Consider the following 18037-nt stretch of genomic DNA (forward strand, 5'->3'; position numbering starts at 1 on the left):
TGATTTTGATAGTATTGTTACCTCAGAGAGTAACTGACATCACGGGAAAATTTTCTAATTGTATTATAAAATATGAACGTGTCACAAACCTTGAAGACACTCTTATTACATCAGAGTCCTCCTGAGGATTTTAAAGTGCCCAACACTGAGGTTTCACAGGCGAAATCGCCTTGGCTTCAAGGATCGCACACATGCTAGGGAAACGCCGTAACTTTATCTCCAGGTCCATAGAAAAGCTGTGCGAGGTGCAGAAAGGCATGGCAGACATCCCGCTTATTTCTGTTTAAAAAGCTGCCTTCTTAGGTATCACAGCTGCTGATGTCCTGAAGTGATTCCTTCACCCAGACTCTGCTTCGGCTCTTTTGTTCTATTTCTTAATTATTGTGGGTTTTATTATTTTTAAAATAATTTAACCAGTTCACTGTTATTTTAGCAGTGCTCTAAAATGTGATTATGACAATCTCCACAGTAATCTAACAGTGAAAATTAGATCCTTGTCCACAAATCCAGGGGAGAAAACTGAGTGCTAAGGTGACAGTAAGTGGCCATGCAAGTCCTCTACATTGAACACAGGCTTGCAGCAGAAGCTGGTCTGGGTCAGCAGGCTGTGCAGTGCGGAGAGGACCATGTTCCTGCGGCCACGGAGTCGTCCCCCAGTAAGATGACCTGGCAGGAGGATGACAGGTGGTTGTGATTCAGCTTGGTTTGGATACAGACACAGGCAAACTGATGTGGTCACAGGAAAGAAATCCTTGAAATCACATTTCTCTTTTGCAATCCTGAAGCGATCCTAGACGATTATTTTCTTCTGAATTTGTGGAGTAATTTTTATATCAGATCTTACTTCCATGATAGGCTTATTAACAGTAGCCCTTAAAAAATTTTTACTGTCTGCTCTAAGACTTAACATATACATACTTAACCTATTCAAGTCTGAATGAACATAATATTATACCAACCAGTGTATGGTTCGAAGGTAAACTTCCATTTTTCCTTCCTTTGTGCTGTTTTTGCCATACATTCTACTGCTACGTATTAATTAACCACACGATACATCATTACCATCTTTGCTTCAGGCAGACAATTACATTTTAAAGTAACTTAAAAATTTATATATTTTATAATGATCCTTGTTTTTACCATTTCCAGAACTTTTTAGTCTTTTGTCTAGGTCCAAATTTTCCACTAATATCACACTCCTTTTGCCTGAGTAACTTCCTTTAAAATGTCTTGTAGTGAAGGTCTACCTGCAATGAATTATTCAGCTTCTTCTGATCTGGAAATGTCTTTACCTCACCTTGAAATAATACCTTAAAAGCTACTATTGCTGGTGCATGATTCTGGGTTGGCGCTGTTTTTCTTTTCTTTTTTTTTTTTTTTTTTGAGACGGAGTCTCGCTGTGTCGCCCAGGCTGGAGTGCAGTGGCGCAATCTCGGCTCACTGCAAGCTCCGCCTCCCGGGTTCCCGCCATTCTCCCGCCTCAGCCTCCGAGTAGCTGGGACTACAGGTGCCCGCCACCACGCCCGGCTAGTTTTTTTGTATTTTTAGTAGAGACGGGGTTTCACCGTGTTAGCCAGGAGGGTCTCGATCTCCTAACCTCGTGATCCACCCGCCTCGGCCTCCCAAAGTGCTGGGATTACAGGCTTGAGCCACCGCACCCGGCTGGTGCCGTTTTTCTTTCAACATTTAATGGGGTTGCTTTATTGGTTCCTGATTGTACAGTCATGAGGATAACTCTGCTCTAATTCTTATCTTTTCCCTTGGTACACATGCATCTTTTCCCCTTCTGGTTGTCTTCAAGATTTTCACTTTACCTTTGTTCTTCAGTAGTGTGGTTATGATGCATCTGCTATAAATATGATTTTGTGTTTTATTTACACTGCTTGGTTTTAGCTGAGATATTTGAATCTGTACTTTGTTCCCTTTCATTGAAAGTGGAAAATTCTTGGCCATTGTCTATTCAAATACATCCTCTTTCCTTGTGTTTCTCTCATTTTCCTCTTATTCACTAATTACACATATATTGGAGTGTTTGATATTATCTGAGCTCTTCAACACTCTTTTCCTTTTTCCACATTGTGTTTCAGTTTATACAATTTCAAATGATTTATCTTCAAGTATACTGATTTTCCTCTGCTAGGTTCAACCAGCTTATAAGTCTGTCAACATACTTCTTTATCTCTGATATCAGGTTTTTTATTCCTAGTATTTTCCTTTGCCTGTTTTAGATTTCATCTCTCTGCTGAAATCCCCTCACCTGCTTTTTAAAAAACATTTTTCACCTTTTCTTCTAGTTCCCTTAACACATGGACTATAGTCATTTGAACTTCCAGTCAAGAGATGAAACATCTTGGACTTCCCTGTGTCTGGTTCTGTTGACTGTTTTACCTCTTGACAATAGGTTATATTTTTCGATCTTCTCTGTCTTGAACTTTTTGATTGAATAATAGGTACCACATGCAAAACAAACAAACAAAAAAAACCTAAGAGACAGATAACTAGTATTTCCTTCCTGAGATAGCATGCCTCTTCCTTTTCCTAAGTGCTGTTGAGTTACTTTGGTCACTAGTTGAGCCAGGTTTGGGTTTCTTGTTGCTGTGGTCACCTTCTGTGCACCACGGACTTAAAATTCCTCCATTGGGTGCTGTGGTTGCCTTGGGCTTGGTGTAGTATCTGGAGTGCTGGAGGGTTTTTCTCAGTGTTTCTGCCTCAACTTTGGCTTCTGGAAGCTCTGTGTGACTTGCGTCACTGAGGTGGCACCTTCCTTCACAGAAGGACACTCTTGCCTGCTACTCAGTGCCTGGCCTGGGTTGGAGCAGCGGTGTTCTCAGTTCTCCGGGTGCAGGCATAGCATCCAGCATGTCATGTGCATTGGGCCTCAGCAATATGCACTGTGTTCTGTACAGCCTCCGCCAGCAAAATGCTGCCTGTGCCTCGTTCAGCCAAGATCTTCTGCCTCCTGCCACTAATCGCAGACCTCTGCTTCTATCTGAGCAGAATCCTGAGCCCAAAAATATTTCCTCCCCATCCCGCAGGCTCATGGCTTTTGCTTTCTCCCCTTCCCCAGATGTAGATCTGGGCCTGAGCCCTGTAGGCCATGCTCTTTATTTTGTCTAAGAGACAGGCTGGCCTGGGCTTGTCCTCAGTGGCAGCTGGGCACCTTGGGCACCTGTGCCTCTGAGGGGAGCTCTCTCCAGCCTCCTTCTCCACACCCCATCTTTCTCATGAGCACCCAGTGAGGCCTGGAGAAAGAGCTGGGATCTGCCAGAGGGCTGCTAGGTCTGAAGCCTCAGTTATTCCAAATTGCCTCAGAAGCCCCCAGCCAGCCTTCAAAATTAACTATGGCCACTTTCCTCCCACCTTACCTGAGGGCAGACACCATTTTTTCCTGTTCTCCACCAAAGGTGGGGCCACCCACATGGTACATCTCTGCTCCAAGGACCTGAAGAATCTTTGGAACCCAGTTTACTTGGTTGTCTTGTGACCTCAGCTCACTGAAAAGCTCCAGAAAAGTCACAATTTATCTCATTGTTAGAATGGGAGTCACTTCATCTTTTGCAGGTCTCTATACCCAAAATGGAGGAGCCTCTGCAGCTAGAGTAGCCCACTGTGGAAACTCTTGGCTGCCTGTTTTTATAAGTAGGCATAATGTGTTCTGCACATCCCACTCTGACATTAATTTTATTTTTTAAATTTTAAATCAAAATTGGGTACATTGGCCAGGCGCGGTGGCTCAAGCCTGTAATCCCAGCACTTTGGGAGGCCGAGACGGGCGGATCACGAGGTCAGGAGATCGAGACCATCCTGGCTAACATGGTGAAACCCCGTCTCTACTAAAAATACAAAAAAAAAAAAAAAAAAAAAAAAACTAGCCGGGCGAGGTGGCGGCACCTGTAGTCCCAGCTACTCAGGAGGCTGAGGCAGGAGAATGGCGTAAACCCGGGAGGCGGAGCTTGCAGTGAGCTGAGATCCGACCACTGCACTCCAGCCTGGGTGACAGAGCAAGACTCCGTCTCAAAAAAAAAAAAAAAAATTGGGTACATATAGATATATAAATACAAATATAGATGCATTTGTATGTATATGTATATATGTCTGTAAACACACACACAACCCCCCACACATATAATTTAAAATCAAATCATAATAGCAAGCCTGGGATGAAAAGCTACCGTCTTCTGCTGCCTCCCTGGAGACCCTGCCCTTGACTCTGGCTCTAGTGACCCCGTGATTATTCACTATAATTGGTGTCTGATGGTGGCCCTGTGATTATCCCTGCTATTATTCACTGTGGTCAGAGTCTAACAGTGGCCTGTGATTGTTCGGCTGTAGTTGGTGTCCGCTGGCTGCCCCACAATTATTCACTGTGGTCAGTGTCCGATGGTGGCCCCGTGATTATTCGGCTGTAGTTGATGTCCGCTGGCTGCCCCACGATTATTCACCGTGGTCAGTGTCCGATGGTGGCCCCATGATTATTCGGCTGTAGTTGATGTCCGCTGGCTGCCCCACGATTATTCACCGTGGTCAGTGTCCGATGGTGGCCCCGTGATTATTCGGCTGTAGTTGGTGTCCGCTGGCTGCCCCGCAATTATTCACTGTGGTCAGTGTCCGATGGTGGCCCCGTGATTATCCGGCTGTAGTTGATGTCCGCTGGCTGCCCCACGATTATTCACCGTGGTCAGTGTCCAATGGTGGCCCCATGATTATTCGGCTGTAGTTGATGTCCACTGGCTGCCCCGTGATTATTCACTGTGGTCAGTGTCCGATGGTGGCCCCGTGATTATCCGGCTGTAGTTGATGTCCGCTGGCTGCCCCACGATTATTCACCGTGGTCAGTGTCCGATGGTGGCCCCATGATTATTCGGCTGTAGTTGATGTCCACTGGCTGCCCCGTGATTATTCACTGTGGTCTGTGTCCAGTGGTCGTCCCATGATTATTCGGCTGTAGTCGGTGTCCAATGGCTGCCCCGCAATTATTCACTGTGGTCTGTGTCTGATCGTGGTCCCAGGATTAGTCGGCTGTAGTCAGTGTCCACTGGGCTTACGGTGTCTGATGAGTCACTCTCCTTTGTCACTGGTCCTCATTTCACATTCCCTTCCTCATCCTGGTCAACAGCGGCACCGTGGGCTTTTATGAACTGCTTCGTTCCATTTACCCAGGTGCTGAGCTAGCATCTCTGGGTCTAGAGAAACTTCCTTGGATCTCATACGCTTCCCCAAGACGACTCCAACTCTGGAATGTTTCTGGCAGTGGCTTTCTGAGCAGCAGAATGGGGTCCTGGGATCCCCTCGGTTCCCCGTGCTCAGACCTGAGCTCTGCCCTCCCTGGCTGCTCCTGGGTGCCCAGGGTTTCTCCACGAGCTCCTCGGTGGTCCTCATGGTGTGGCCCCAGAGCACAGTGCCAGCCCCCCGGGACCTCGCTGGAAAGGCGTAGCCTTGGTTCTTCCCCAGGCTGCTAAATCTGAAACTCTGGGGTGGGCCCAGCCACTGCATTTTCACAAGCCCTCCAGGGGGCTCTGCACAAAGTCCTGGGCCTCCAGGTGGGCACCTGCAGCTGTCTGGATGGGGGGTGAGGGATTCTTCTGTTTCTAGCTGATGCCCGGCCCATCCCCTAAGCTCTTGTCTGCATGGAGGGTGAGGAACTCTTCTGTTTCTTTTTTTTTTTTTTTTGAGACGGAGTCTCGCTCTGTTGCCCAGGCTGGAGTGCAGTGGCCGGATCTCAGCTCACTGCAAGCTCCGCCTCCTGGGTTCCCGCCATTCTCCTGCCTCAGCCTCCCGAGTAGCTGGGACTACAGGCGCCCGCCACCTCGCCCGGCTAGGTTTTTGTATTTTTAGTAGAGACGGGGTTTCACCATGTTAGCCAGGATGGTCTTGATCTCCTGACCTCGTGATCCGCCCGTCTCGGCCTCCCAAAGTGCTGGGATTACAGGCTTGAGCCACCACGCCCGGCCAACTCTTCTGTTTCTAGCTGACACCCAGCCGATCCCTTGAGCTCAGCCTCCCCCATCCCTGCCCCATGATGCGCAAGGCCCCTGTGGTTGAGCCTCCACTCTCCACCAGCTCGCCCATCCCCGAACGGTGCCCAGGGAGAGGGGTGGCCACGGAGAGGCTGTGGCCCATGCCATACTGACCAGGATCACCCACGGCCCCACTGTGACAGCACTGCACCCACACATGTCGCTTTTTGTTGTGAATTTTAAAGTAGGGATGCAATGGGGATAGGTATTTTGTTAAATGAGTGCTATTTTGTGTTACTTGGGATATAGAACAAATATGTTACGAAGTCCTATTCTTACTTCTCCTGTAACTCAGTATACTATAAACTAATTACGTTATCAAAGTTAGTGTAATGGTTTGAAAATTGTATTTATTTTTAATACTTCTCCATATACATTGTGTATTATTATGCACGAAATTAGATCATGTGAATGTGACAAGGAGTATATGCTACGTCTCTTGAACAAAAATTCATCAGAAACAGCCGTCAATTGCATATTTTCTTTGCAGTTCCATCAGTTCTGTTATCATTCTGGTAACTGAAGCAAAGTTTGCCAAATGTTGGGCAGTGACTCGACATTAAGACTGTAAATATCTGTACCATCAAGACATTCCTCTGGTTTATATTTTAGCACATTAATTCATTTTGGGACACATACAATGTTGTAAAGCTCCATGTTTAAGGCAAGATTAAAATGATGACATGCAGCGGTCACTGAGTTTCCAAGACTCTGTTTCCTGGATCGTTGGTTTTGCAGATTACTGGCTCCTTCTGTCCTTCCACCCGACGCCCCTGGTTCCCTGGGTCACACCCTGCCCATCATAGATACCACTGCTGTGCCTGTCCCCAGGGCTGCCAGTCATGACACAGGGACAGGAGTGTGAGCATGTGTGTGTCCATGGGTAGCCATGAGTGTGCACATGTGAGTGCACGTGATATTTTGTAACTGGGCATGAGTGTGTGTACCTGAATATGTATGTAACTGCATGTGAATGTGTTATTGTGTGGACACGTGTGAGGGTGTCATGTGTGTGACTGTGTGGATGTGTGCATGCATATGCACATGGCCGTGTGTCTGCGTGTGAGCCCTCGTGTGTGAGAGCACACCTGTGGGTGTGCATGCATGTGCACATGACCGTGTGTCTGTGTGTCAGCACATGTGGTGTGTGAGAGCGCACCTGTGGGTGTGCATGCATGTGCACATGGCCGTGTGTCTGCATGTGAGCACGTGTGTGAGAGAACACCTGTGGGTGTGCATACATGCGAGAGTGTCTGAGCATGGGAGTCAGCAGCACCCATCTTCTCGTGGGCCTCTCTGAAGCCCTGCTCCTGTCTGAGCCCCTCCTTCACTCCAGGGTGTCTCCTGTTGCCCATGGCTCCACCACTCTCCTGTCTTTGGAGTTGGTGTTTGTCCTCACTGCCTGAGGCCCCTGCTCCAGGTCAGACCCCGTGTGTGATGGTGTGTGTGACTACAGCCTCCCCTTCACTGAGTTGGAAACACTCCCTGGGCTGTCTTGGAGGTGCTGGGGGTCAGTGGCCCCCTACATGGAGTGTCCTGAGGCTGGGCCTCTGGCTCCTCTGTCCCATGTGGATCCTCAGGGCCACCTGGGGGACCTGGGCCCTATCTGTGAAGCCAGCTCTGGACCCACAGCCCCACTTTAAATAACTAATTTCAAACCCGTCTTGTGTTTGAAATTAATGTTTGCAAACTGCTAGTCCAGCTGTGTCTTTTAAATATTCCTGCTGTGCAGAGCGTGCAAATTTGAAAATTCTGTGACCTCACTCGGTGTGTGAATTCCTTCCAAATAATGTTTCCTGGCATCGTGGATGTTCACTGACTTTTCTTCCTTTAATCAGAAATATTATTAAGGCCTCCCCCACTCGCTGCTGCACCTGGCTGGATGGTTGGGGCTAAATACTTTCCCCTCAGAAAACTGTTGAATTCCTAGGTGTTTAAGATGTGTGCCCCGGCTACTGCACTCCAGCTTGGGAGACAGAGTGAGACTCTGTCTCAAAAAAAAAAAAAAAAAAAAAAAAAAAAAAAGATGTGTGCCCAATGGGAGTCAAGGTTAAAGTGTGTCCTTGCTGTGTAGACATCAGGGTCTCAGAGAGTGAAAGATCACAGCTAGCTAACATTACACGCTATGCACGCCTCACCCAGCACCTGCCCACTGCCTGCCGAGTTCTAGGCGTTGGAAGTTAAAATGGAATTACTGCCTGATGGTTAGCAAGGTGCTCCCAGATGTGGTCTTTGGATAGATCACGCATGTCATTTTCCACCTGTTCTTCTCAGTGACGAGGGATGTGTGGCAGCCAACGGCGAGCATCACAGACTCACCGACCTTGTCCCAGAGTGGGTGGAGAATTCAACCAGAAAGGCCGAGCCCCCCATCCTGTGCCCAGGTCCCCCAGTGGGTGCCACTGCATGGCCAAGCGGCCTTGAGAGACTCGAGCACCTGCGCAGTGCTCCTGCTTCCTCCAGGTACCACTCCAGACAGAGTGGCCAGGTGTAAAATGTGCCCCGTGAGAGACTCAAGTACCCGCACAATGCACCTGCTTCCTCCAGACGAACAGCCAGGTGTAAAATGTGCCTTGAGAGATTCAAGCACCCACACACAGTGCTCCTGCTTCCTCCAGATATCACTGCAGACAGAGCGGCCGGGTGTAAAACGTGCCCCTGGGCATCTCCAGTGACGAGGAACAGCCCACAAGGCCAGGATTCATGCGCCTCCTCAGCAAAACTATAAATACATGGACTTTGCCTTTCTATAAATTGAGTCCAGATGCTTCCTGACAAAGAAAAGAGAAAGAACACTTTTTATTGAATAGTATTTTTGTATGTCTGAGTTACATATTTACAGCCCAGAACCACCAGCTGGTCACTGGGAGGTGGTTCACTGACCAGCCCTTGATGGGCAAGTGATGTTTAGATTTCAGTATTTTAAATATGCTATTCCGCTCATTTAATTTTTAAAATGCATTTGAATATTATTTACAAAAACACCCAGATCTATTTGAGGGATATTGTGTCCTTTGTCTCTAAATATGGCGAATGCACTGTTGCAGAAGCTAGATGCAGCTGGCCGTGTGGGGCTGCCTGGTCCGCCTGGCCCCTGAGCTCCCAACAGTCGGAGAGTGGGATCCTGAGACCTCGAAGGTGAATTCCACCTGTGCCCCTGGTCTCAGTGGGTCTTTGTGGACCCAAGGCGACATTTTCCAGACTCAACTTGGCTCGAGTCAGCAATTGATCATTGCTGTTTGAACCGGATTTGAACCATCCTCATCAATTCCATAAAAGGAAAAACAACAGTCTCTTAAACTATTTGTGGATTGAGCAAACGCCTGTACAGCTGGTTGGCTCTCTGTCCTGATGGGCTGTTTTTAAGCACATCGCCTTTTTCCTCTAAAATCTCCAAACATCTGGCCTGCTGATACTGATGATCGGTTTCAGGGACCCCGAGTCCCTCAGACACAGAGGCACTGTCCCTTCCACATCAGGGCCAGTGGCAGGGCACCTCGAGTCCCTCAGACACGGAGGCACTGTCCCTTCCATGTCAGGGCCAGTTGCGGGACACCAGGGCCCAGCCTCTTGCCCCATCTGCAGGACGTCTTTGCTTTTGGGTGAGCTGAGGAAATCTGACAGACAGGCCCGTGTGGCCCTGTCCACTCAAAGCTGAGAGTATCTCCTGCAGCCAAGTGCACCCCTGGAGTCTTCGGGGACAGCAATTCTGGTTTCCGTCACCAAAAAGATGGTTTCCTATCTGGGGCTGTACGTATGGGGAATCACAGGGTTTGCTGTCAGGCCTGACTGTGCCCAACACTGTGGCTGAAGCTCACCTGTGCCATTTTAATAGAGGCATCAAAACTTCAACATGGAATCCCATCGGTGATGGTACCAAAGCTTGTTTCCAAATTCTAATCTGGGCGAGCCTTTGGGGGTTCCATTTCGGAGGCATCATGAATAGCGCTGCATTGGGCATTCTTTGTCTTTGGTGGACTTAGGTTTTGTTTCTGTGGAGTGCAGGTCCAGGAGCGGGCTCGTTAGAGGAGAAGGGGATTAGTTCGACCAGTTACAGCCCAGGAGCTCCCAGTGGCTGCTCACTGAACTCTCTGGCCCGTGCCACAAGGGTTTCCGTTCCTCCACATCGTGCTGATGTGTTCAGTTCTGGAATTTACATTAGGACGTCGTGCATCTCACTCCCAACAAATGTCTTTAGGTTTTTTTTATTCCAGTTTAACTTGTTCTATGGCATATTTAGAGCCAAGAAGAGATATGACTTTTTTATTCCCATAGGCCGAGTGGTGACTCACATTAAACACACACACACAACACAGAAATACTGCACACCACATTGACACACACACAACACAGAAATACTGCACACCACATTGCACTGGACATTTATACACAAAACACACAATACGCACACACACCACACACATGCACCATACCACACACATTTATACACACACAATACACAGGCACCACACACCACACCACACACTTATATACACACCACATAACACACACATGTACATAGACATACACACAACACACACATATACACAGACACAGCACATACACACCCACATATACACAGCACACACACACCATACCACATACATTTATACACACACCACACACACACAAACACATATACACAGAGACACAGTACACACACCATACCACACACATTCTATACACACACACCACAAAAAACACACACACACACACCACACACACACCACATCACACACACAGGTAGAAATTTAAGAAGAAAAAAAATTTTGTAATGAAATGTTCGTTTTTGTCAGTCTAGAAAACACATTCTCGAATTTACTTTTGTGTGTAATCTGTGTGTTTTACACAGGTCTTCTGACCAAGGTGCACTCCAGATTGAATAGGTCAGCAGTGGAACAATCTATGTTCAGAGAGCTTCCACTTAAAAATCTTATTTGACCTATTTAAATACTAACTTTTGGTTTAATTTTCTTGAGAAACTCGGAAAACATCACATTTTTATTTTTATGTGATAGTTTTCCCCAGGTTGAATTTCGTTTTTATGGACTCAACAAAAAATAGATCTCATTCTGAAGGGAAAAGTTTTTCCCCAAAACTAGAACCTAAGTGATGTTTTAAGATCATCACCTGGAAATTCTGAAGTTGGAATCTTTTAAAAACATTTTTAAAACATTTTACCCACCCTAATTCAATAATTGACTTATTTGATAATTCTTTTCTCTGATTAGATTCTGTTGCCTTTGCCTCATGGAAGCAAGCTGTGGTTGGTAAAAGGAGCTGATTCTAGATCTGTACGAAGCGAATATGTGGGGCCAGGTTCACTGTGGGCCCACTACAGATATGTACACATGTGCAGGCACACCTACATGCACACACACATAAGCACATGCACACACGTATATGCCAGGCTCACACACACGTACAGACATGCACACACACAAAGCACACACCTATGTGCCATGCTCACACACACGTACAGACATGCACACACAATATGTGTCAGGCTCACACGTACAGACATGCACACACACATAAGCACATGCACACACGTATGTGCCAGGCTCACACACACGTACAGACATGCACACACACAAAGCACACACATATGTGCCACACACACACATATAGACATGCACACACACACAATGTGTCAGGCTCACACACACGTACAGGCATGCACACACACTTAAGCACATGCACACACATATGTGCCAGGCTCACACACATACAGACAAGCACACACCTATGTGCCACACTCACGCACGTACAGACATGCACACGCACACAATATGTGCCAGGCTCACACACAGACATGCACACACAAGCACACACCTATGTGCCATGCTCACATGCACATACACACATACACATCACATGTGCATATGTGTACATCACAAGACACGCATGCACACATACATATGTACAATTAAATGGCACCAAAAATGGAAACTTATTTTCAATGATTGAAAAACTGTTTTTGGAGCCTTGTGCTGATGAAATTGTAGTGTCAGAGAGGCGATCCCAGGGAGCAGGAGTGAGCACAGAGAGGAGAGGCTCCCGCAGAGGCCTGGGAAGCCGTCAGAAGGCTGTACTATCGATCTATGAAGTGTCAGCTGTGGCCCTGGGGCCGGCCCTCTGGGACCTGCTGGGAGCATGAGCATTGCCTGTGAGAATGGTCTGCTGAGATCACAGGAGAGAAGGCTCTTTCAGCACCTTGGGGTAGGGATGCTGGGGTGACGAGTGCCCTGCACTCTGGGCTGGGTGTCTGCTATGCAAGCCCACCGTTGCCACAGCCATGCCGGGTGACAGGTCACCCACACACAGTGGCTTACGAGACGGGCGTCTGCCGTCATACCAGGGGTGAAGTTCTGCTGATGGGGGACAGAGGAGCAGGCATGAACACGGGGTGGGGGTTCCACCGAACAGGCAGGATCTGGGAGGGTCCCAGGAGGCAGGAAGGGGTGGAGCCACAGGAATTGTGTCCATGCTGCTCACACAGATGAGGGCCCTGAGGGCTCAGCGGGACAGGGTGGCCACAGTGGGGTCCGTCCAGCCTCAGCAGCTGTTCAGAACCAACATCACCTGAGCAGGGCAGAGACAGACCCGTGAGAGCATTTAGATGAAAAGCACGTGGGCGTGATGTCGAGTCGGCCTCACTGCGGCATCCCCCAGGTGGAAGTTTGGTTAGCTGAGGCTGCAGGTTCTCTCCTCATTCTTTCTATTTAGACAGTGCAATGGTGGCAGATGATGCTGCCTGATAAACTGGTGGGAAAAGTGTCTGGCTGTGCCTGGGAGTGTGATGCTCACTGCACTGTCCGGGCCTCGGCTGCGCCCCCACCTCCCGGCATCCGCTCACACATGGACACAAACTTCCCCACACACAGGAGGCCAGTCGCCCACTCTCAACTGCTCCCACTTCTCTTCAGATCATTCGTTCACTCCCCATCCTGTATTATTTTTAAGGATTTTCTATTTGATATTCTGTGTAACAGCAATACTGCAAATCTATTTGATATTCTGTGCAACAGCAATACTGAAAATCATGTTACCTGACACTGTATTTAATATTTATTTATGGCCAGCAAAGTGACATCTCAGTCTGTCTTATCTCTTTTCATATTAAGCAGTAAGTGTACGGGAACTGGAAAGCTGGATGATTTTGTAAGTCAGTTTGAAAAGTCCGCTTGCAACTCTATGGAAATAACACAATAGGACGTATGCCTGTGCACTCTAACTCTCCGGAAATAACACAATAGCATGTATTCCTGTGCAGTCTAACTCTCTGAAAATAACACGATAGCATGCATTCCAGTGCACTATAGCTCTATGGAAATAACACGATAGCACGTATTCCTGTGCACTATAACTAACTTCGAACACAAGTTACCGTATGAAAATCCCAAAACACCTGCTGGTTCTTCCTGATCCAGCAAGTCCTGGTTCAGGGAAAACAGCTCCATGTACTGGAGCCTCATTTGGAGCCGATGAGGCCTCTGGAGAGCCTCACCCCAGCCCTGCCAGCATCACCACTGAGCAGGCACGGTACCTGGACTACCGAAGGCTGCCCCCGTCCCATCGAGCCCACAGCTTCAGGGTGGTGGGGACATGGTGAACTCGGAATTCCAGGAGCCAGGGCCCATGGCTGCCCTTCTTTGGCTGTGCAGTGAGGTCCTTGGTCAGAAGCAATGCCGTGTGGACCCCATGGTGGGGTGGGGCTTTCTGAGTCAGGGATGGCAGTTTTGGCCCCAGTGTGGCACACAGGGAAGGCAAATCCATGCCCCAGAGTCTGTTCCAGTCAGGACAGAAAAGCTCCCCAGGGAGCTGCTGCTCCCTGATGGAAGCCGTGGTTGTGACCACCTGCCCCAGGCAGCTGGCCGACCCCAGGGGAATGGTGCCACCTTGGGGGTCTGTGCTGGCCTCTGCTGCCAGCTGATGGCACTCGGCGGTGGCGGTAACCAGTCAGCCTTGGTGGGTGGAGTCCACGGTGCTGAGTCCAGGGTCACTGCCCGAAGTTCTGACCACTGGGTAGATTTCGCCTCCCCACTGCCCTCAGGGATGTCCTGGGCAGGGGCTGTGGTGCTGCCATCCCCCACTTCTGGGCGATGCCTGCACATGGCATAGAACCTTCTGGAAAACTGGCCTGAATCTACTTGTCTTCCGTCAACTGATCTAGGGAATTCTCCATGAGGCCACAGGTACAGGAGAGAGACAGCCGCGTGGCAGGAGTGGGGACCAAGGATGTTACTTCCTCACTCGTGCCTTCAGGGCTTACACCAGGACCATGTACACACCACATCCATTTGGTGACGGAGAGCAGCTGTGCCTGCCGGACTCTATGGCATTGGGCATAAGATAAACCCGGCTCATGTGGCAGCTCAGGGCCCATGGTTACATGTGCAGCTTCTACCAGGGCCCAACAGGAGGCCAAGTTCACACAGGAACAACATGATTGCAGGGTTCATGAACACAGCACCAGTCTCCGCCATTTAGGGCCTAAGTAGTGTCCCCCAGTAAAGCTTTATAATTTTGTCTGCTTTATCTTGAATACAGTAGTCTCCCCTATCAGTGGAGGAAGGCTGGCAAGATACCCAGTGGGTGCCTGAGGCGGTGACTAGCACCAACCCCCACTAGGCTCCAACTTTTCCTGCACACACACTGACAGCAATGTTTACATATAGATTAGGCACAGCGAGAAATTACAAACAGATAATAAAACAGAACAATTTTAACTACATACTGTAGTAAAATTTAAGTGCACGTGGTCTCCCTTTTTCTCATAATCTCTCACTATACTGTACTGAGCTGTTTGCAGGGCAAGGTTGACCACAGGGAACTGAAACCTGGGAAGGAGAAACCTTGGGTAATGGGGAGACTACGGCGTCTTGAGAGCCGTGTTCTCGTGGACTCTGTGTTTTTACTTTGGCTGTACATGACTATTTAAAATTATATTTTTAACCATTTAGGGGTCTAGGGATGTGGTCAATATTGGAATGCTCATTATCGAGCCCACTTCTTCATGAAATCTTTTTGTTTCTAAAAATTTGACTTTATTATTAGTTCTTCTTTAAGTGATGGACGTTCCCATCACCTTCCGTGTCTTGAACCTTCCTTTCCTTTCTTGTCATCTACAACTTAATTCCTCCATGGCTCAGTGGGAGCGCCAGGGCAGGCCTCCCTTTCCAACCCCAGCTCATCTTCCCCATGAAGGCCCGTGTCATCTATGGGGTTGGTAAGCGTGTTACATGTGAGCGCGTGCTAGAATGTGTGTGTCATGTTACCGTGTCGTGTGAGCATGTCATGTGTGAGTGTGTCTGGTATGCATGGTGCTATAGTGTGTCATGAGTGCATCATGTATGAGCGTGTCATGTGTGAGCATGTCATGTGTGAGTGTGTCCGGTATGCATGTGTGCTATAGTGTGTCATGAGTGCATCATGTATGAGCGTGTCATGTGTGAGCGTGTCATGTGTGAGCATGTCATGTGAGCATGTCGTGTGTGTCCGGCATGTGTGTGCTATAGTGTGTCATGAGTGCATCATGTATGAGTGCGTCATGTATGAGCGTGTCATGTGTGAGCGTGTCGTGTGAGCGTGTTGTGAGCATGTCATGTGAGCGTGTCATATGTGAGCGTGTCGTGTGTGTCCGGCATGTGTGTGTGCTATAGTGTGTCATGAGTGCATCATGTATGAGCGTGTCATGTGTGAGCGTGTCGTGTGAGCGTGTCATGTGAGCGTGTCGTGTGAGCGTGTCATATGTGAGCGTGTCATGTGTGAGCGTGTCACGCATGAGCCTGTGCCATAACGAGGTGCTGACCTGACGTGGTGTTTCCCTGCAGATCACTGTGAGGAGCCCCTCGTGTCCACCCTACCCTCGTCGTCCTTCAGCAGCTCCTCCGAGCTGTCCAGCAGCCACAGTCCCAGCTTCGCCAGACTGAACCGGAGAGATGGTAGGTCCACTTCCCATCTCTTATTGATCCATGGTGGAGCTCATACAGTTTCAAGAATCAGCATCGCTTTTGCTAAGGGGTCATAAGTAAATTACTCAAGGCGCAGAGAATAAAATTCTGAGTATTATATTCAAACAGGTTTGCAGGCATGTTTCTGTTAGAAATGTACAGCATGTAAATGTTCTATCCATAGATCAAGATTGGCAGAGCGGGTTTCTCTGTGTACTGGTCTGTGGAGGGGACTGGGCAGGACAGGGCATGGGTGGCATGTGCCTAAGCATTGAGTATACCCAGTTCCATATGAAAATGTGCACAGGAAATGGCATATACCAGGTTCTATTTATCTTGGAAAACGTATTTTTCTATCACAACTATTCAATTTTTTGGGTACACAAGCCGCATTGAGTTATTCTTCTTCAAGTCGAACAGAACTGGAAGCCGCGTCATTTCCATCACAGCTGTGGCCAATTCCACGAAACTCTGAGGGTTTAAAACAACTGAGATTCATTCCCTTGCAGTTCCGGGGGTCAAAGTCTGCAGTGGCGCTCACAGCACTAAGGTCAAGGTGTGGGCAGGGCTGGGTCCTTCTGGAGGCACCCGGAAGCATCTGTTTCCTCCTTCTCATGCCTGGAGGCACCTGTTCCTTGGCTTATGGTCCCTTCCCCAGCTTCAAACCAGCAATGGCCACGGAGTTTTCTCTCCATCCATCCAGCCCTGGTTCTTCTATCTTCCTCTTTCCCATTTAAACATGTCTGGGTCAGATGATACTACCTCCTTCCCCCTGGATACCAGGATGGCATCCGGGTCAGATGACACTGCTCCCCACTCCCCCCTGGATACCAGGATAGTGTCCTGGTCAGACGACACTGCCCCCTGCCCCTGGATACCAGGATAGCGTCCTGGTCAGATGATGCTGCCCCCCACCTCCTGGATACCAGGATAGCATCCTGGTCAGACAACACTGCCCCCCACCCCTGGATACCAGGATAGCGTCCTGGTCAGATGACGCTGCCCCCCCCCCCAAGATACCAGGATAGTGTCCTGGTCAGATGATTGGCAGCTTTCATGCCTTGCTGCCACACAAGATAGCACCAACCTAGCTTCTGGGGGCAGATGTGGCATCTTCCGTGGGCTAATGCTCTGCCCCCCACCAAGAGCTAGAAGAGTGGTCTTAAAAAATGCTTGCCAATTAAAAGCAAAGCAAAATTAATCCTTTCTCTCTGTCGAGAATGCAAATGTGAAACTGCGTTTGTGGCCCTCTGGGCTCATTTTATTCCCATAGTCAAGGCTTCTTCTCTGGGAGTGTGCTGAGCGGTGTGTGCCCCTGCTTAAAGACAAATGCACAAAACTGAGCCCCAAGTTGCTCTGGAGAAAGGAAGGGGTATAAAACTTACAAAGATAGGGACGAGAGTGCTGCAATTCTTGCAATGTAGTGCAAGAGAGAACATCTGTGCACAGATTCCAGGGAGATCCAGCTGGCCCAGTGCTGCTCACATGGGGGGTGCCTGTGCAACGTGGGCCAAGAGGGGAGGACCCAGGACCTTAAGGCCATGTGGGGAGGACCCCAGTGCCGTGTGGGAAGGAATTTCAGGCCGCACGGGGAAGGACCCTAGGGCTTCATGGGGAGGACCCTCAGGCCATGTAGGGGGGACCCCAGGACCCTAAGGCCACATGGGGACGATCCCAGGGCTGTGTGGGGAGGAACCTCAGGCCATGTGGGGAGGACTCCAGGGCCACAATCCACGCTCACTCTCCAGTTTCCTTCTCATCTGTGTGGAGCTGGTGCTCAACACTGGACCACATTTACTACAGTGAACATTGGGTGACACAAAAATACATAATTTGTATGCAATGTTTTGATATTTTACATTTTAATATAGGCAGACTGGTAGATAAATGATGATGTTTCCAAAGTGCTTATTACTGCATAGATGTGCACACATGTGATGACACCTTGTCATTTTGTATTTTAAATTACAATTTAAAAATTATTTCACTATATAAGGGGTATTTGGTGAAGAGGTGGCATGAGCTGGGTGAACACAGAGGTCTCTGGCATTTGTGTTGGATACC

At 48.6% G+C, this 18037-nt stretch overlaps 1 protein-coding gene across 2 annotated transcripts in view; it reads left to right on the forward strand.

The window, feature by feature from the left end:
- The window catches only part of LOC104673096 (contactin-associated protein-like 4), a 208440-nt gene that overhangs the window by 26794 nt on the left and 163609 nt on the right, over positions 1-18037 (forward strand). For both annotated transcript variants that reach the window (XM_030915962.1, XM_030915963.1), the window contains exon 2: positions 15854-15964. In XM_030915962.1, the coding sequence (XP_030771822.1) occupies positions 15854-15964 (111 nt within the window). The remainder of the gene's footprint in view (positions 1-15853; positions 15965-18037) is intronic.

This window comes from Rhinopithecus roxellana, chromosome 14 (assembly GCF_007565055.1).
Source record: "Rhinopithecus roxellana isolate Shanxi Qingling chromosome 14, ASM756505v1, whole genome shotgun sequence".
In the NCBI taxonomy this organism is placed as follows: Eukaryota; Metazoa; Chordata; class Mammalia; order Primates; family Cercopithecidae; genus Rhinopithecus; species Rhinopithecus roxellana.